The sequence below is a fragment of the Bos mutus genome, chromosome 10, assembly GCF_027580195.1.
Source record: "Bos mutus isolate GX-2022 chromosome 10, NWIPB_WYAK_1.1, whole genome shotgun sequence".
NCBI classification, from domain to species: domain Eukaryota; kingdom Metazoa; phylum Chordata; class Mammalia; order Artiodactyla; family Bovidae; genus Bos; species Bos mutus.
This window is the reverse complement of record NC_091626.1, coordinates 23,306,859-23,328,132: the sequence shown is the minus strand read 5'-3', so window position 1 is coordinate 23,328,132 and position 21,274 is coordinate 23,306,859. Positions and strand designations below refer to the sequence as shown.

The 21,274-nt window shown below is 39.1% G+C and overlaps 1 protein-coding gene across 2 annotated transcripts in view; it reads left to right on the top strand.

The window, feature by feature from the left end:
• BBOF1 (basal body orientation factor 1) overlaps nucleotides 1–21,274 on the top strand; it is a 45,868-nt gene that overhangs the window by 21,478 nt on the left and 3,116 nt on the right. The window contains exons 5-11 of one of the 2 annotated variants that reach the window (XM_070377531.1): nucleotides 2,155–2,235; nucleotides 2,950–3,020; nucleotides 4,220–4,364; nucleotides 5,419–5,912; nucleotides 8,237–8,338; nucleotides 20,286–20,360; nucleotides 20,517–20,631. In XM_070377531.1, the coding sequence (XP_070233632.1) occupies nucleotides 2,155–2,235; nucleotides 2,950–3,020; nucleotides 4,220–4,364; nucleotides 5,419–5,912; nucleotides 8,237–8,338; nucleotides 20,286–20,360; nucleotides 20,517–20,631 (1,083 nt within the window). Of the gene's footprint in view, nucleotides 1–2,154; nucleotides 2,236–2,949; nucleotides 3,021–4,219; nucleotides 4,365–5,418; nucleotides 5,913–8,236; nucleotides 8,339–20,285; nucleotides 20,361–20,516; nucleotides 21,188–21,274 lie in introns of those variants that run through there. The other variant, XM_005893800.2, reaches the window with a different exon arrangement.

The window sequence follows — 21,274 nt, the reverse complement described above, 5'->3', positions numbered from 1 at the left end:
TTACTGTCACCCTGCTTTTTTAACTTATATGCAGAGTATTTCATATGAAATGCTGGGCTGGATGACTCACAAGCTGGAATCAAGATTTCCGGGACAAATATCAATAACCTCAGATATGCAGATGATACCACTTTAATAGCAGAAAGTGAGGAGGAACTAAAGAGCCTCTTGATGAAGGCGAAAGAGGAGAATAAAAATGCTGGCTTAAAACTCTACATTCAAAAAACGAAGATCATGGCACCCAGTCCCATCACTTCATGGCAAATAGATGAGGAAAAAGTGGAAACAGTGTCAGATTTCATTTCTTGGGCTCCAGAATCACTGTGGATGGTGACTGCAGCCACAAAATTAACAGATGCTTGTTCCTTGGAAGAAAAGCTGTGACAAACACAGACAATATATTAAAAAGCAGAGACGTCACTTTGCCGACAAAGGTCTGTTTAGTCAAAGCTTTGGTTTTTCCAGTGGTCATGTACAGATGTGAGAGTTGGACCATAAAGAAGGCTGAGTGCAGAAGAACTGATGCTTTCAAACTGTGGTACTGGAGAAGACTCTTGAGAGTCCCTTGGACAGCAAGGAGATCAAACCAGTCAATCCTAAAAGAAATCAACCCTGAATATTCATTGGAAGGACTGATGCTGAAGCTTAAGCTCCAATACTTTGGTCACCTGATGCAAAGAGTGTACCAGTTGGAAGAGATTCAGATGCTGGGAAAGACTGAGGGCAAGAGCAGAAGAGGGCGACAGAGGATGAGATGGATATGGATAGTATCACTGTCTCAATGGACATGAGTTTGAGCAAGCTATGGGAGATGGTGAAGGACAGTGAAGCTGCAGTTCATGGGGTCGCAAAGAGTCAAACACAACTTAGTGATGAACAACAACAACAACAACTAACCTCTGTATTAAATGATTATTACTATTCTAAGTATTTTATGTGTATTATTTGTTATTTAATCCTTGCCATGTCTCTATGAGATAGCTTCTATTATTATCTTTCTACCCTGGAGACCTGAGACTTAGAGAAGATAATGATTTGCTAGAACAGCTGGTGAGAGAGGTAACAGTTGAACCTTGGGTCTGTCTGATGGAAAGTCCTTCTCTATTGCTTTTTTTTGTGGCATGAATGTTAGATTGAGCATACCTATTTCATCTGATTAGTTCTTACCAATAAATATAGCCTTCAGAATCAGGGTTATTTAGCTCACTTTTTTTTTTTTTGCCTAGAAGAATTTTCTGTTCTTTTTAGTCTATGTAGTTTTAGAGGATAGAAGGATCCATCTATGAGAATCATAGGGAGATACTTTTTATATTTATACTAGAAAGAATTTTCTAAAAATGAGAACTCTTAAAGGGCAGCCTAGGAAATTAACGTGATTTGAATTATTGGTACTTCTGTCTCTAGATATTTTTCTCATAGTAAAGATTCCTGTTAAGTGGGAGATTTGTATAGTCTGACTCCTAAGATTCCTTCCAACTCTGAAAATTATGATTCTGTGAGTTCATGTGTTTAAAATGAAGATATTTGGTGGGGATGAGTATTATAATAACTTATTTGAATGTTCTGAGAACTGTTATTCTTGAAAAGCTTTTTAGAAACTCAGTACTAATCTTGTAAGTGAAAGTGTAAGTCACCTAGTCGTGTCCGACTCTTTGCAACCCCATGGACTATACAGTCCATGGAATTCTCTAGGCCTGAATACCGGAGTGGGTATAGCCTTTTCCTTCTCCAGGGGATCTTCCCAATATATAAATATTTATGAGAAATATGGTACTCGGAGGGAGGGCATGAGGTTTTTCTGTGTGTTAAGATTAAGAGGTAATGTGTGACAGAGAATGTTTCTTGATTGAGAATGTTCCAGGGATATGCCCCAATCTGGGGCTTCCCAGGTGGCTCAGTGGTAAAGAAGATACCTGCCAATGCAGGAGATGCAGAAGTGGGTTCAATCCCTGGGTTGGGAAGATCCCTTGGAGAAGGAAATGGCAACCCCCTCCAGTATTCTGGCCTGGAGAATCCTGTGGACAGTGGAGCCTGGTGGGCTACAGTCCAAGTGGTCTCATAGTCAGACGCGACTGAGCAGCAGCCACAGCATACCCCAATCCACCCCATTTCCTACTGACCAGTCTTTGTTTTTTTTGGTTATTTTAATTTTAGCTAAAGGAGGATTTAAGGAACACAGAGCGGAAACATCAGGAGACACTTAGAAGACTGGAAGGCAAGTTTTTTGAAGAAAAGGTACAACATATTTGCATTAATTAGTAAATATTGTGTGTACTAGAACAAAATAAGTGTATTTATATGTATTCTGAGGCATAACTTTTCATTTGGGCATTTTATTATAAGAAGATTATCTACCGCAGATTATCTCAGCCTTAGTTAGACATTCTTGAAATCTTCAAGAGGGGCTGTCATCTGAGCAAGGCTTCAGGACACAGTGCCCCTCACCCCAGCTTGGTGTCCCCTGGTGGAACTAAGGCTGCAGGTGCCACTTTCCGTGGGGAGGTGGGCTTGGAGAGGTTCCTGTGGCTCATGTGAAGGCCTCCCTTGGTCACATTAACTAAGGATGTTAATAAAAGGGGCTCAGAAGTATTCTTTAGCATCACAAGTTTCCACATTTCTCTGTGCATCTAGAGTTAATTCTCCACATTATGAGAAGTGCTTTGGAACACTTCTCCTTTACAGAATCTTCTGAGTCCCCATGGTTTTTCTTTAATTCTTTTCATTCTTTAATTTTTCATCCTTAGGAAAGAATTAAATAGATTTTTTCACAAATTGCTGGGCATGTAGGGAAGTGAGGGTGAGGCAAATAAGTACTCATATCAGGTTTATATAAAAGGATTTGCTTTAAAAAGTGGCTCTCAGTTTCTGGTTTGTGTACTGAATAACCTGGGAGTGGGATAGAAGCATAATCTAGATATAACTGTATTAAAAGAGCCTATTTTCTTTTAGCATAGACTAGAAAAAGAGGCTGAAAAGAAGATAATAATGCTGGCAGACAGAGCCCACCATGAAGCTGTTGTGTAAGAGACCACTGCCTCCTTTTTCTTTCTAGTAGCCTCTCTCACCTCTTTGCTAGTCTTTTTTGTTCTTATTATGTTTTCTACCCTCTTCTCTCCAGGTTTGCTTCCTTCATATTTTCTAGTTTACTTTCCTTCTCTCTGTGTCTCCACCCTTTTCCTCCCATCCTCTTTGTAGCAGCAGAGTGTGGGGGAGAAAACTTGGGCTTTGAAGTTACACTTTAGTTCTCAACATGTATACTAATTGACTGTAGGAAGATTTCTTAAATTTTTTGAAATTTAATTTCTTCATCTAAAAATGGTATTAATAATGCCAACTGTGCATGGTTATCATGAGGTATATTAGTGGATATTAATAGTTATATATAATATATTATAATAGTGGATATTAATAATTAGTGGATAGGTATATTAGTTATATAAGTAACTGTGTTGTGTTAATGCATAAACTAGGTCTCAATGTGTTAATGTGTTCAGTCGCTCAGTTGTGTCCGATTCTTTACAACCCCATGAACTATAGCCAGCCAGGCTCCTCTTTCCAAGGAATTTTCCAGGCACAACTACTGGAGTGGGTTGCCATTTCCTACTCCAGGGGATCTTCCTGACCCAGGGATCAAACCTGAGTCTCTTGTGTCTCCTGCATTGGCAGGCAGATTCTTTGCCACTGTGCCACCTGGGAAGCCCCCAGGTTTCAATGGTTTATTTCTAATCTAATGTGGGTCTGACAGCTGTACTCCAGGGGTGGTTCAGGAACCTGGGCTGCTTCCATTTTGTTCTTTATGTCCAGTCACATGGACAAAGAGAGAGTATGGGAAACACATACCTGCCCTTAACTGCCTTGGACTGGAAGTAACATATCACTCTTTACTTTTCCATTGGTGAGAACTTAGTTTTAAGATCCCCACCCAAAAAAAAAAAAAAAAAAAGATCCCCACCCAAGTATAGAGTACCCACCATAAGCTAAATAAGTGTTGGTCATTATTATTTATTATTATTATTTTTTGTTGCCCACGTGCCTTACAGGATCTTAGTTCCCTGACCAGGGAGTGAACCTGGGCCATGGCAGTGAAAGCTCTGAGTTCTAATCACTGAACCGCTAGGGAATTCCCAATGATCATTACTATTAATGTTAGGGGATAAAGTAGTCACTGATCTACTTTGGTAATATTTAAAACTTAGGTCTGTGTTTTGGGGTCTTTTAGGCAATTGAACAATGCTGGAAGAAGTGTTTTTAAAGAGAATATTTATCTCCAGAAAGCTCTCGCATACCATCTGAAGGAAGCTGATGCTCTACAAAAAAACTCCCAGAAGTTGCAAGAGACTCAGACTTTCCTTTCACAGCAAAAGGTTCCCATTCTCATTTAAACTTTCTTGTTTGTTTTCAACTTGTTTGTTTGGTGAATAGTGAGAACTGAGTATAGTAATGATATATAAGGACAATAGGGCCATTTTTCTTCTGTCTGGTTGATGTATTTTTCTTACCTGAGAAGTTAATTACTGAATAATTTATAAGAAACTTTAGATTTGGCTTTATAAAGAATATCTCTGAAACATAAATGTAACTCCTGTGCTCTAATACATTTGTATTCATTTTATGTTGCTTAGAGTTGGTCCCTGAATCACTTAGGAATAGGTTCTCAGCTGTGACTACAGTGGTTTCCCCATGTAAGGGTGTATTCTCTCCCTAAAGGAAGTCTGGAGGTAAGCAGTCCAGAGCTGGAATGCCACAAAGTTAGCAGACACTTGGGTTCCTTAACTTTGTTCTGCAGCACATGGCTTATCTCCACAGAGTCACCCCATGGCCCCCAACAGCTGCTGGAGCTCTCACAACAGGAAGGGAGAAGAGCAAGAAGGAAGACAGTATGCTCCTCCCTTCAGAGGTCTTCCTGAAAGTGCTATATACATTTCTACTTGCAGCGAAATGTTTCATCAGAGCTTAGTCACATGGCTTTGCTGAACTACTAGGGAAACTGGGAGTTTTCATCTGCGCTTAGTGCTTTTCTGAATAAAATTAGGGCTTTATTATGAAGTATGAAATGGAAAATGGACACTGGGACAGGCAACTAGCAGATTGCCACAGTTGGCAGTATGTAGTTGTTAAATTACTATAGTAATTTTACTGTATAGTCTTATTGGGATATTCTTTTGATAATATAAAATACTGAAGCTTTCATAATTTTAGAAGAAGGAAAATGCCTTGATTAGTAAAATTTGTGGTCTTTGTTAAGTCCAGAAAAGGACTCTTGATGTTTCTTACTCTTTATGCACAGAAGAGCAAAAATATCACCATTGCAACCTGGCCTCAAACTCAAACCTCTTAAAGTAATGGAAATTAGTGAGTAAATTTTACGTCTGAAATTAATTAAAAAAAACTCACACCTCCCTCATCTTTCTGTTTTAGGAGATCAATGATCTATTGGTTAAAGAAAAGATAATGCAACTTACCCAGCAGAAATTACAAATCCAAACTCTTCAGAAGAAGGTAGTAAGCCTGGAGAATGCTCTGGTTTGCATGACCAAAGAGTTTGAGACTGAAGTTTTAAAACTGCAGCAACAGGCAATGGTAGAGAACCAAGCAGGTCAGGTTGAAATTTTCAAGCTGCAGCAACTTCTTCAGATGAAGGACAAGGAAATGAATCGAATAAAGAAGCTGGCCAAGAACATACTAGATGAGAGAACAGAAGTGGAAAGATTCTTTTTAGATGCTCTACACCAAGTAAAGAAACAGATCCTATTTAGCAGAAAGCATTATAAACAGGTAGCACAAACTGCTTTCAATCTTAAAATGAGAGAGGCGTGTGTAGGAAGAATGGAATATCCCAAAATCCGAACGTTTGATGGCAGAGAACATAGCACCAATAGCGTGAATCAGGATCTTATGGAGGCTGATAAATGGTACTAATGATGCTTTAATATTTTGTCTTTTGTACTTTTTTTTTTTTTTGCTCTTTAGAGAAATAAAAATCCTGACAAGTTCAGTTTGACAGTATCTAAGTATTAAATAGATTACTCAGTAAGTTACTTGAGAAGAGAAACTGTCTTACTCATCTTTGTAACCCCATGCTTAGCATAATGTGTGGGGTCTTCTTAGTAGATTGTCTCTCTGTTTTGTATGACAGAGACTTGTCAGAGGGATTGTTTGTTCCATTTTGAATGTCACTGTAATATCTTTTAACACGTTCCTTTCTTCCATTTCCTGTAAATTTGTTTCAAAGGTTTGATTAGATTCAGGTTAAACATTTTTGATAAACATACTTTCACAAATATTTTGTAATATTCCCCTTACTATTCTGAGATGAAATTCATAGGTAATAATATCTAACCAAACCTCTAATTTAAAAAATCAACATAACTCTGTCATAACCGAAAGTCCCTACAAGTGTCTAAAGTACACTGAAGAGATCTGCTGCCACCGTGATGAAGGCAGACAGTTGCAGACTATATACCCCTGGAGAAGGAAATGGCAACCCGTTCTAGTATTCTTGCCTGGAGAATTCCATGGACAGAGGAGCTTGGCGGGCTATAGTCCATAGGGCCACAAAGAGTTGGACATGACTGAGTGACTAACACGCACAGGCTATATACAATAATTAATTATTTCCTGTTAGCATGAATATCTGTTTGAATACTTTCACCCTATAAACCATGGATTATAGTACATTTTAAATATTACTCTGAAAAAATTGTTTTATATCCCTATGCAATTAGATTCTTCAAGGGCCTTAAGAAATTTTAAAAAATCCCTACTACCATGCACTTAGTATCTTATTAAGAGGGGCTTCCAAATGTATTTTCTGTTTTAAATTATTTTTTAATGGGCTAATATGAAAGTTCTTTTAAATTATATAGCTGTTGGGAAGGTTGAACATGGCCAGTTACTCTTCTTCAAAAATGTCCATACTATAATTTTTTTATCTTCTTGCCATATTTGGAAGTCTATTAATAACACTATTACTCTATTATAATAATAGACTTATTATAATAACTACTACCAGAGGTTCACTGTAATTTTTTCTATTTTTTTAAATATATCAAGCAAGTTGAGTCCCCACCATATATAAGGCAGTTTCTTTTCATTTTTTAAATCTACTGTATATTAAGTGGTATATAAGTTTTCAGAGGAAGGTACATAAAATGACTCTCCACATTATTATTGCAGAAACTGGACTCTTCCTATTCTGCCTTCTGAGCAATTAATCACCTTAACCCTAGTGTTCTATTGCATCTACCAGGAAAGCAGAAATTGTAGTTAAAATATTACAGTATCTGCTGAAGAGGCAGATTGGGAAGGACAAAGTATATGGTGATCACAAGGCAAAATCTAAACTAACCCAACTGACATATATGCAAATGTTTTTTACATTCTACATCTATACTGTATCTATATGTTAGCCAATTTTGTAAATAGCAAGTAGACTATAAATCCTTTAGAAAAGTTATGGTATAGATAAATACCTGCCTGGAAAGCTTAGCTATACCCTTATTTGGAGGTAAGAAGTAAACTAGATAAGTTACATGTTATTTTATATATTTACCTCTCATCACTCTATTTTCATAGCAAAATATCTAATACTAAAGACATGCTAAAAGGAATTTATCTGTAATTGCACCAAACAACTATTTTTTCTTACTTCTTTTGTCTTTGTGGATACATAATTATCTGGATACATAATTTTGCCTCACAACTTTCTATTCTGTTTATTTGCTTAACCTTTGGGCACAGATTTTTTTCATGTTGTTACAGTTTTTATTTCATTTTAATTACTATGTAAAACTTCAAATTGGCTAGCATGCTAAGTCACTTCAGTCGTGTCCGACTCTGTGTGACCCCACAGGTGGCAGCCCACCAGGCTCCCCCATCTCTGGGATTCTCCAGGCAAGAATACTGGAGTGGGTTGCCATTTCCTTCTCCAATGCATGAAAGTGAAAAGTGAAAGTGAAGTCGCTCAGTTGTGTCCGACTGTTCGAGACCCCATGGACTGCAGCCTACCAGGCTCCTCTGTCCATGGGAGTTTCCAGGCAGGAGTACTGGAGTGGGGTGCCATCGCCTCCTCTGAGACATAGTTTGCTTTGTAGTCATTACATTTGGAAACATCGTAATATTCAGTTTATGATTTGGAAATGTTCTTTTTTCATGTTTACATATTTTATATATTTTTTAAAAAGAGATGCTTCCTTTGATCATACTTTTTTCCATTTTTTTCTTTGAAATTCTTTAGGACAGATATTCAAGGAAATGTGGATATTGGAGATTTGACCTGGGAGCAGAAGGAGAAAGTCTTGAGACTGCTCTTTGCAAAAATGAATGGCTTTGTTCCTAGGTAACTCCCTATTTCAGTAGTGAAATACTAGTTTTCTATCAAACCTAGAAACCATATAGAAACAGTGAATATATTCTTATTTAGAATTAAGAGAATGGGAAACAAGCAGAAAATAAAACAAGGTCATATTGCATAGCTACTGCAATTCCCAGAGATAAAGAATGGGAGATGTATAAGTGAGCACCAAAATGAAAGAGGAATTAGAATTAAAGGGGAGAGAAAAACTGATTAATCTTAGGTGTTTAAGCTAATGCTTCCTAAGAAGGTATAACATTGCTCAGCTGAATGAGTGGTAACTAAAGAGAAGCATAGCAATTGTTAAGATTCTATTGGTCTGCAAAGATAAGTAAATGATTACAAAACTGAATAGTAACCATGGGACTCTTTAATATTAAAAAAAAAAAAAAAAAGACCTAGAGAGGAAAACAAAACCACAGTTACTCCAAATAATTATTTTTAATGATTAGTTTTACTCTTTCTTCACCATTTTTATCAGTGACTGTAACCCTGGTAATTAACTATAAAGTCGCTAAAATAAATCAACCACTTATCAACTGATTGTTAAATGCTTGGCACCATGGTACTGTAGGGATTCAAAAGAATTAAAGGACATTGCCTTTGATTTCAAGAGCTTACAGTTTGATTTCCCAAACAAAACCAAGCGTAACAAGGAAAATTAGGTGGCACAATAAAGTGTAATTGGAGTGCAGGCAATTTGTCAGTGGGCTGGAGTAGTCAGGGAAGACTGAGAGGGCAAATTTGTGGGTGCCTTATAGGATAGTGGTAAAGAGTGAGGAGGGTAGAGAGAGTGAGGAGGGTACATCAGGCTAGGAATTTGTAGACACCATGAGAAAAAGCCCAGAGGGAAGACTGGGTGGAGGGTATTTCAGTTCAGTAGCTCAGTCTGATTCTTTGTGATCCCATGGACTGCAGCATGCCAGGCCTCCCTGTCCATCACCAACTCCCAGAGTTTGCTCAAACTCATGTCCATTGAGTTGGTGATGCCATCCAACCATCTCATCCTCTGTCATCCCCTTCTTCTCCTGCTTTCAATCTTTTCCAGCATCAGGGTCTTTTCCAATGAGTCAGTTGTTCACATCATGTGGCCAAAGTATTGGAGCTTCAGCTTCAGCATCAGTCCTTCCAATGAATATTCAGGGCTGATTTCCTTTAGGATGGACTGGTTGGATCCCCTTGCAGTCCAAGGGACTCTCAAGAGTCTTCTCCAACACCACAGTTCAAAAGCATCAATTCTTCAGTGCTCAGCTTTCTTTATGATCTAACTGTCACCTCCATACATGACTACTGGAAAAACCATAGCCTTGACTATACGGACCTTTGTCTGGAGGGTATTTAGGCAACACTAAGGAGAAATTTCCTGGCTTGAGGAAATTTGGTGATGATAAAGAGTAATTCAGTTCAGTCACTCAGTCATGTCCAACTATTTGCAATCCCATGGACCACAGCATGCCAGGCCTTCCTGTCCATCACCAATTCCTGGAGCTTGCTCAAACTCATGTCCATTGAGTCGGTGATGCCATGCAACCATCTCATCCACTGTCATCCCCTTCTCCTCCTGCCTTCAATCTTTCTCAGCATCAAGGTCTTTTCAAATTAGTCCACACTTTGCATCAGGTGGCAAAAGTATTGGAGTTTCAGCTTCAACATCAGTCCTTCCAGTGAACACCCAGGACTGATCTCCTTTAGGATGGACTGGTTGGATCTCCTTGCAGTCCAAGGGACTCTCAAGAGTCTTCTCCAGCATCACAGTTCAAAAGCATCAATTCTTTGGCACTCAGCTTTCTTTATAGTCCAACTCTCACATCCATACATGACTACTGGAAAAACCCTAGCCTTGACTAGATGGACCTTTGTTGGCAAAGTAATGTCTCTGCTTTTTAATATGCTGTCTAGGTTGGTCATAACTTTCCTTCCAAGGAGTAAGCGTCTTAATTTCATGACTGCAGTCACCATCTGCAGTGATTTTGGAGCCCAGAAAAATAAAGTCTGACACTATTTCCACTGTTTCCCCATCCATTTGCCATGCAGTGATGGGATGGGATGCCATGATCTTAGTTTTCTGAATGTTGAGCTTTAAGCCAACTTTTTCACTGTCCTCTTTCACTTTCATCAAGAGGCTTTTTAGTTCCTCTTCACTTAAGTTAAATAAGCAGGGTGACAATATACAGCCTTGACGTACTCCTTTTCCTATTTGGAACCAGTCTGTTGTTCCATGTCCAGTCCTAACTGTTGCTTCCTGACCTGCATACAGATTTCTCAAGAGGCAGGTCAGGTGGTCTGGTATTCCCATCTCTTTCAGAATTTTCCACAGTTTGTTGTGATCCACACAGTCAAAGGCTTTGGCATAGTCAATAAAGCAGACATAGATGTTTTTCTGAAACTCTCTTGCTTTTTCGATGATCCAGTGAATGCTGGCAATTTGATCTCTGGTTCCTCTGCCTTTTCTAAAACCAGCTTGAACATCTAGAAGTTCATGGTTCATGTATTGCTGAAGCCTGGCTTGGAGAATTTTGAGCATTACTTTACTAGCATGTGAGATGAGTGCAATTGTGCAGTAGTTTGAGCATTCTTTGTCATTGCCTTTCTTTGGGATTGGAATGAAAACTGACCTTTTCCAGTCCTGTGGCCACTGCTGAGTTTTCCAAATTTGCTGGCATATTGAGTGCAGCACTTTCACAGCATCATCCTTCAGGATTTGAAATAGCTCAACTGGAATTCCATCACCTCCACTAGCTTTGTTCGTAGTGATGCTTCCTAAGGCCCACTTGACTTCACATTCCAGGATGTCTGGCTCTAGGTAAGTGATCACGCCATTGTGATTATCTGGGTCATGAAGATCTTTTTTGTACAGTTCTTCTGTGTTTTCTTGCCACCTCTTCTTAATATCTTCTGCTTCTGTTAGGTCCATACCATTTCTGTCCTTATTGAGCCCATCTTTGGATGAAATGTTCCCTTGGTATCTCTAATTTTCTTGAAGGTCGCTAGTCTTTCCCATCCTATTGTTTTCCTGTTTCTTTGCACTGATCACTGAGGAAGGCTTTCTTATCTCTCCTTGCTATTTGGAACTCTGCATTCAAATGGGTATATCTTTCCTTTTCTCCTTTGGAGCTTTTCACTTCTCTTCTTTTCACAGCTATTTGTAAAAGTAATTAGTAATTAGAAATAAAGTTTAATCTATGGGTTGAATTATGATGAACCTTAAAAACCATGCAGAAAATTCTGAACTTTGTAATATAGATTCTGGAGTAATGCAGCATAGTTTTCTTGTCTGCCTTGGAGGAATACAAAGAACAATAGGCCATACTCTTAGATGCTCCTACTGGAAGGGTTTACATCATTGTTCTCAGAGCTGACCTTAACCTAACACAGTGACATGTATGGCAGATTGAAGGACATACATAGAACTGGGATGGGCAGAAGCTGCTGCACAGCTCTGGGCATGTGTGGTGAGGGATTTAAGCAAGAGTGGAGGCAGCTGGAATAAAGAAAAGAAACAGACACACTACGGAAGGAGAAGCAGATCGTGGTGATTAAGAATATAAGGAATATAGAGAAAAAAAAATGTTTAAGATTTTTAGCTTAAGAGGGCTTCCTTGGTGTCTCAGCCAGAAAGATCCCACATGTCTTGGCGCAACTAAGCCCGTGCACCACAACTAGCCTGTGCTCTAGAGCCTGGGAACTGCAACTGCTGAGTCCACGTGCCCCAACTACCAAAGCTGCTGTGCCCTAGAGCCCGTGCTCCACAGTAAGAGAAGCCACTGCAATGAGAGGCCTGCCTACTGCAACTAGAGAGTAACCTCCACTTGCCACAACTAGAGAAAGCCCACACAGCACACCGACGAAGACCAACACAGCCTAAATTAAAAAATGAATTAAAAAAAGATTTTTTGCTTAAGAAATGAAGGTGGTGAGAGGAGGAGCTAAGATGGCAGAGGAGTAGGACAGGGAGAACACTTTCTCCCCCACAAATTCATCAAAAGAACATTTAAACGCCGAGTAAATTCCACAAAACAACTTCTGAAAGCCGGCAGAGGACATCAGGCACCCAGAAAAGCAACCCAAGTCTTCGAAAGGAGGTAGGGAAAAATATAAAAGACAAAAAAAGGGACAAAAGAGGGAGGGACGGAGTTCCGTCCCGGGAAGGGAGTCTTAAAAAGAGAGAAGTTTCCAAACACCAGGAAACCTTCTCACTGCCGAATCTGCGCCGAGCCTTGGAAGCACATAGGGCAACATAACAGGGAGGAAAAATAAATAATTAAAACCCGCACATTGCGAGCCCTACGGTAACTTCCCCAGCGGAGAAGCAGCGCAGACGCCTGCATACGCCATTAGCAAGCGGGGGCTGGGCAGGGAGGCGCTGCGCGGGCTGCATCGCAAGAATCTGGCCTGAATACCCCGAGCACTATCTGAGCGAAATAATTTGGGCTAGCAAACCAGACTGTGGGATATCTACCACGCGAAAAGCCAGCCCTAACCTATGACACCGCCAGGCCCGCGCACGGAATAAAGGACTGAACAGAGATAGCCGGCGGCAGACCATCCCCCTCCGGTGATAGGCAGCCAGAGCCAGAAGGGGACAATCACAGCCCCAGAGAGACATTATCTATAAAACTGTAAGCAGGCTTCTTTGCTAACTAAAACTTCTTGGAGGTCTGGACGGTCAACATCTGCCTGAGAAGATGTGCCGGTACACAACTAGATAACCGAGCAGCGGGAGGCGATAAGTCACAGCAATCGCGTGCGCAAAACACCTTATCACCTGAGCTGCTCGGATCTGGGAAGGGCACAAAACGCAGGCCCAACTGAGAGTCTGCGCCTCTGAGGACTACCCGAGTGCCTGAACCTGAGCGGCTTGGACCTGGGAAGTACAGGCAGCCCAGGGCGGGCCGCGGATGGTTCGCGGCGGAGCAACCTAGAGCCTGAGCAGCGTGGGCAGAGAGGCTACACGCGCCATGAACTGGGGGCAGACCCAGTGTGACTGAGGCACTGCGAGCACACGCCAGTGTTATTTGTTTGCAGCATCCCTCCCTACCTCCCCTCAGTGCGACTGAACAAGCAAAACAAGTTTCAGGGCAAGACATACCAAGCAAATTCTCCAGCAGCAAGGAACACAGCCCTGAGCTCCAAGATACAGGCAGCCCAAAGTCACCCGAAAACCATAGACATCCCATAACTCATTACCGGACATTTCATTGCACTCCAGAGAGAAGAAATACAGCTCCACTCACCAGAACACCAACACAAGCTTCCCTAACCAAGAAACCTTGACAAGCCACCTGTACAAACCCACACAGAGCGAGGAAACACCACAATAAAGAGAACTCCACAAACTGCCAGAATACAGAAAGGATACCCCAAACTCAGCAATTTAAACAAGATGAAGAGACAGAGGAATACCCAGCAGATAAAGGAACAGGATAAAAGCCCACCAAACCAAACTAAAGAGGAAGAGATAGGGAATCTACCTGATAAAGAATTCCGAATAATGATAGTGAAATTGATCCAAAATCTTGAAATCAAAATGGAATCACAGATAAATAGCTTGGAGACTAAGATCGAGAAGATGCAAGAAAGTTTAACAAGGACCTAGAAGAAATAAAAGAGAGTCAATATAAAATGAATAATGCAATAAATGACATTAAAAACACTCTGGAGGCAACAAATAGTAGAATAACAGAGGCAGAAGATAGGATTAGTGAATTAGAAGATAGAATGGTAGAAATAAATGAATCAGAGAGGATAAAAGAAAAACGAATTAAAAGAAATGAGGACAATCTCAGAGACCTCCAGGACAATATTAAACGCTACAACATTCGAATCATAGGGGTCTCAGAAGAAGAAGACAAAAAGAAAGACCATGAGAAAATACCTGAGGACATAATAGTTGCAAACTTCCCTAAAATGGGGAAGGAAATAATCACCCAAGTCCAAGAAACCCAGAGAGTCCCAAACAGGATAAACCCAAGGCAAAACACCCCAAGACACATATTAATCAAATTAACAAAGATCAAACACAAAGAACAAATATTAAAAGCAGCAAGGGAATAACAACAAATAACACACAAGGGAATTCCCATTAGGATAACAGCTGATCTTTCAATAGAAACTCTTCAAGCCAGGAGGGAATGGCAAGACATACTTAAAGTGATGAAAGAAAATAACCTACAGCCCAGATTATTGTACCCAGCAAGGATCTCATTCAAATATGAAGGAGAAATCAAAAGCTTCTCAGACAAGCAAAAGTTGAGAGAATTCAGCACCACCAAACCAGCTCTCCAACAAATACTAAAGGATATTCTCTAGACAGGAAACACAAAAACAGTGTATAAACTCGAACCCAAAACAATAAAGTAAATGGCAACGGGATCATACTTATCAGTAATTACCTTAAATGTAAATGGGTTGAATGCCCCAACCAAAAGACAAAGACTGGCTGAATGGATACAAAAACAAGACCCCTACATATGTTGTCTACAAGAGACCCACCTCAAAACAGGGGACACATACAGACTGAAAGTGAAGGGCTGGAAAAAGATTTTCCATGCAAATAGGGACCAAAAGAAAGCAGGAGTAGCAATACTTATATCAGATAAAATAGACTTTAAAACAAAGGCTGTGAAAAGAGATAAAGATGGTCACTACCTAATGATCAAAGGATCAATCCAAGAAGAAGATATAACAATTATAAATATATATGCACCCAACACGGGAGCGCTGCAATATGTAAGACAAATGCTAACAAGTATGAAAGGAGAAATTAACAATAACACAATAATAGTGGGAGACTTTAATACCCCACTTACACCTATGGATAGATCAACTAAACAGAAAATTAACAAGGAAACACAAACGTTAAACGATACAATAGACCAGTTAGACCTAATTGATATCTATAGGACATTTCATCCCAAAACAATGAATTACACCTTTTTCTCAAGCACACATGGAACCTTCTCCAGGATAGATCACATCCTGTGCCATAAATCTAGCCTTGGTAAATTCAAAAAAATAGAAATCATTCCAAGCATCTTTTCTGACCACAATGCAGTAAGATTAGATCTCAATTACAGGAGAAAAACTATTAAAAATTCCAACATATGGAGGCTGAACAACACCCTGCTGAATAACCAACAAATCACAGAAGAAATCAAAAAAGAAATCAAGATTTGCATAGAAACTAATGAAAATGAAAACACAACAACTCAAAACCTGTGGGACACTTTAAAAGCAGTCCTAAGGGGAAAGTTCATAGCAATACAGGCATACCTAAAGAAACAAGAAAAAAGTCAAATAAATAACCTAACCCTATACCTAAAGCAACTAGAAAAGGAAGAAATGAAGAACCCCAGGGTTAGTAGAAGGAAAGAAATCTTAAAAATTAGGGCAGAAATAAATGCAAAAGAAACAAAAGAGACCATAGCAAAAATCAACAAAGCCAAAAGCTGGTTCTTTGAAAGGATAAATAAAATTGACAAACCATTAGCCAGACTCATCAAGAAACAAAGGGAGAAAAATCAAATCAATAAAATTAGAAATGAAAATGGAGAGATCACAACAGACAACACAGAAATACAAAGGATCATAAGAGACTACTATCAACAATTATATGCCAATAAAATGGACAACGTGGAAGAAATGGACAAATTCTTAGAAAAGTACAACTTTCCAAAGCTGGACCAGGAAGAAATAGAAAATCTTAACAGACCCATCACAAGCATGGAAATTGAAACTGTAAAAAAATCTTCCAATCAAAAAAAAAAAAAAAAAAAATCTTCCAGCAAACAAAAGCTCAGGTCCAGATGGCTTCACAGCTGAATTCTACCAAAAATTTAGAGAAGAGCTAACACCTATCCTGCTCAAACTCTTCCAGAAAATTGCAGAGGAAGGTAAACTTCCAAACTCATTCTATGAGGCCACCATCACCCTAATACCAAAACCTGACAAAGATGCCACAAAAAAAGAAAACTACAGGCCAATATCACTGATGAACATAGATGCAAAAATCCTTAACAAAATTCTAGCAACCAGAATCCAACAACACATTAAAAAGATCATACACCATGACCAAGTGGGCTTTATCCCAGGGATGCAAGGATTCTTCAATATCCGCAAATCAATCAATGTTATACACCACATTAACAAATTGAAAAACAAAAACCATATGATTATCTCAATAGATGCAGAGAAAGCCTTTGACAAAATTCAACATCCATTTATGATAAGAACTCTCCAGAAAGCAGGAATAGAAGGAACATACCTCAACATAATAAAAGCTATATATGACAAACCCACAGCAAACATTATCCTCAATGGTGAAAAATTGAAAGCATTTCCTCTAAAGTCAGGAACAAGACAAGGATGCCCACTTTCACCACTACTATTCAACATAGTTTTGGAAGTTTTGGCCACAGCAATCAGAGCAGAAAAAGAAATAAAAGGAATCCAAATTGGAAAAGAAGAAGTAAAACTCTCACTGTTTGCAGATGACATGATCCTCTACATAGAAAACCCTAAAGACTCCACCAGAAAATTACTAGAACTAATCAATGATTATAGTAAAGTTGCAGGATATAAAATCAACACACAAAAATCCCTTGCATTCCTATACACTAATAATGAGAAAACAGAAAGAAAAATTAAGGAAACAATTCCATTCACCATTGCAACAGAAAGAATAAAATACTTAGGAATATATCTACCTAAAGAAACTAAAGACCTATACATAGAAAACTATAAAACACTGGTGAAAGAAATCAAAGAAGACACTAAGAGATGGAGAAATATACCATGTTCATGGATTGGAAGAATCAATATAGTGAAAATGAGTATACTACCCAAAGCAATTTATAGATTCAATGCAATCCCTATCAAGCTACCAATGGTATTCTTCACAGAGCTAAAACAAATAATTTCACAATTTGTATGGAAATACAAAAAACCTCGAATAGCCAAAGCTATCTTGAGAAAGAAGAATGGAACTGGTGGAATCAACCTACCTGACTTCAGGCTCTATTACAAAGCCACAGTTATCAAGACAGTATGCTACTGGCACAAAGACAGAAATATTGATCAATGGAACAAAAGAGAAAGCCCAGAGATAAATCCACGCACATATGGACACCTTATCTTTGACAAAGGAGGCAAGAATATACAATGGATTAAAGACAATCTCTTTAACAAGTGGTGCTGGGAAAACTGGTCAACCACTTGTAAAAGAATGAAACTAGAACACTTTCTAACACCTTACACAAAAATAAACTCAAAATGGATTAAAGATCTAAACATAAGACCAGAAACTATAAAACTCCTAGAGGAGAACATAGGCAAAACACTCTCCGACATACATCACAGCAGGATCCTCTATGACCCACCTCCCAGAATATTGGAAATAAAAGCAAAAATAAACAAATGGGACCTAATTAAACTTAAAAGCTTCTGCACAACAAAGGAAACTATTAGCAAGGTGAAAAGGCAGCCTTCAGAATGGGAGAAAATAATAGCAAATGAAGCAACGGACAAACAACTAATCTCAAAAATATACAAGCAACTCCTACAGCTCAACTCCAGAAAAAATAAATGACCCAATCAAAAAATGGGTCAAAGAACTAAATAGACATTTCTCCAAAGAAGACATACAGATGGCTAACAAACACATGAAAAGATGCTCAACATCACTCATTATCAGAGAAATGCAAATCAAAACCACTATGAGGTACCATTTCACGCCAGTGAGAATGGCTGTGATCCAAAAGGCTACAAGCAATAAATGCTGGAGAGGGAGTGGAGAAAAGGGAACTCTCTTACACTGTTGGTGGGAATGCAAACTAGTACAGCCACTATGGAGAACAGTGTGGAGATTCCTTAAAAACTGGAAATAGAACTGCCTTATGATCCAGCAATCCCACTGCTGGGCATACACACTGAGGAAACCAGAAGGGAAAGAGACACGTGTACCCCAATGTTCATCGCAGCACTGTTTATAATAGCCAGGACATGGAAGCAACCTAGATGCCCATCAGCAGATGAATGGATAAGAAAGCTGTGGTACATATACACAATGGAGTATTACTCAGCCATTAAAAAGAATACATTTGAATCAGTTCTAATGAGATGGATGAAACTGGAACCTATTATACAGAGTGAAGTAAGCCAGAAAGAAAAACACCAATACAGTATACTAACGCATATATAGAATTTAGAAAGATGGTAACAATAACCCTGTGTACGAGACAGCAAAAGAGACACTGATGTATAGATCAGTCTTATGGACTCTGTGGGAGAGGGAGAGGGTGGGGAGATTTGGGAGAATAGCATTGAAATATGTATAATATCATGTATGAAACGAGTCGCCAGTCCAGGTTCGATGCACGGTACTGGATGCTTGGGGCTGGTGCACTGGGACGACCCAGAGGGAGGGTAGCGGGGGGAGGAGGGAGCAGGGTTCAGGATGGGGAACACAGGTATACCTGTGGCGGATTCATTTCGATATTTGGCAAAACTAATACAATATTGTAAAATTTAAAAATACAATTAAAAAAAACAAAAACCTAGTAGGGCTATGGAAATGTGAATCTTTTTGCCATTTATTGCCAAAATAATACAGATAATATTTTGTTTTTGTTGTAATAAAGCAACATAAACAGACAAAAAAAAAAAAAAGAAATGAAGGTGGTATGAAAGGCAAATGAAAAATATGGAAAACCATACTTTCCATATGAAAAATATAGAAACATTTCCATAAACATTTATGGAGCTATTTAAATTTTTATTTAATCCATCAATTCATTTACCATAATATATATTGAATGCCATATATATTGGAGAAGGAAATGGCAACCCACTCCAGTATTAATGCCTGGGAAATCCCACAAGAGTTTGGCAGCTATGGTCCATGGGGTCGAAAAAGAATCGAACACGACTGAGCGACTAAACGACAATTTATTGAGGATATAGTGTTAAGCAAATAAAGACATATGCTTGATTTCAGGGAGTTTATGATCTACGTGGGAAGAAAAATATTGTTCATGTCATCACACAAAGAAAAACACCACTCTGACATAGGTTCAAAGGAGTGGTATTTAGTGGTAAGAGAGCTTAGATTAGGGGAGTCTGACCTAATTGAGATCAGAAAAAGTCTCTGAGGAAGTAAAAACTTGAGCTGATCTCTAAAGGGAAACAGGAACAAAAGGGAGGTAGAAAAAGCATTCTAGACAGAAGAAATACAAGTAGTATTTTCAGTGATGAACTGGAAATCAACATCATCCTAATTTGAAAGTGGGCTCCACAGAGTTACAAACAGTTTTAGTAGATTGCTTTGCAAGCAAATAAAGACACCCCCCACTCCTAAAACTTGTCTTAAATTAGATGCATATGAAAGCAGCATAACCCCATTCAAAATCTGGCCGTATTAAATAGTCCAAAAATAAAGCAGATTCATTCAGGGAGAAACAGAATACTCAGAGAATCAATAGATAGAATGTGAGCCATCTCAGAAGGTGAGAGGGCCTATTTTCCTGTTCTTAAACTAGATTTCCCAAAGTATTAGGAAAAATTTTCATACTGGGTCTATCTCCATTGGGTAACTTTCTTGTGTTTTGAGATTCTTTTTGTGGGAAGGGAATTTTTTGGGCTTGCTTTTGGTCAGTACTCTGGTTCAACCTTGCCCATCACAATTATTATCTGTTGTATGAATATCATGATTATCTTCATAAGTATTTCCATTTCTTAAAGTCAGTGTCTCAACTTTAGGAGAATGTAAGTTTTAATTAACTTGCCTAATATACTTGCCTCTGTGTGTGTATAATAGCATTTTTGAAAATTAGAAACCCATCCAATTGAAACATTTTCCTTTAGCAGTTTTAAAAGTGTAGTTGAAATACATGGCATGTGACGACGCTGCCTCATTGTTAACATATCCCCACTACAGGAAATACAGCCAGAGCTCTAGACCTCCAGTTCCAGACTATGTTGTTCCCGACGATGAAACAACAAAGGAGTCTGGGTAAGCTCTCTTGACAGTCAATGAATGTGAGCCTGATCGCAGTGGTGGTTGTGGACATCTTATACATACAAGAATTGAGTGAGAATAACATAAGTCTATTTTTTTGAACCAAGTTCCATGTGTGTACAGTTGTTGACAAGTCTGTCATTATTGTAGGGATGAAAATAAGCTTCAAGATCAAACGTTCATCACCCAGCAAGTACCAATCTTAAATTCTACTGGTGAACTGTTGATACGCAATATTCAGAAAGGATCACAAGAGTCTGACACAGTAAGGAGCTGTAATTTAACCAAACAATACACGTAACTGTTCCTCTTCCTCATGCAGCTTCTTCTAAGTCACAGTTCTTTTCTCTACTAGTCAGTTCTCAGGGATCAGTGAAATGAGTAATAACATTAGTATGAGATTGTGGACTTTTTTTTTGGATTGTGGACATTTTAATATCAATGTCCATATTAAGGAAAGCATATATTGAATACAAATGCATATTTGTGCTTTTAGTGTGGAAAACCTATAAATTGCCTTTTGAAATATATAGCCCAGCTAAAATATGTACTATCATTTATGTAAGAATAAATATAATGACCCGGAGAAGGCAATGGCAAGCCACTCCAGTGCTCTTGCCTGGAGAATCCCATGGATGGAGGAGCCTGGTAGGCTGCAGTCCACGGGGTCGCTACAAGTTGGACGCGGCCGAGCAACTTCACTTTCACTTTTCACTCTCACACAGTGGAGAAGGCAATGGCAACCCACTCCAGTGTTCTTGCCTGGAGAATCCTGGGGACAGCGGAGCCTGGTGGGCTGCCGTCTGTGGGGTCACACAGAGTCGGACACGACTGAAGTGACTTAGCAGCAGCAGCAGCAAACAATGACCACGTACCTCTTGGCTTTGTACAGAGCTGGGAAGCTGAGT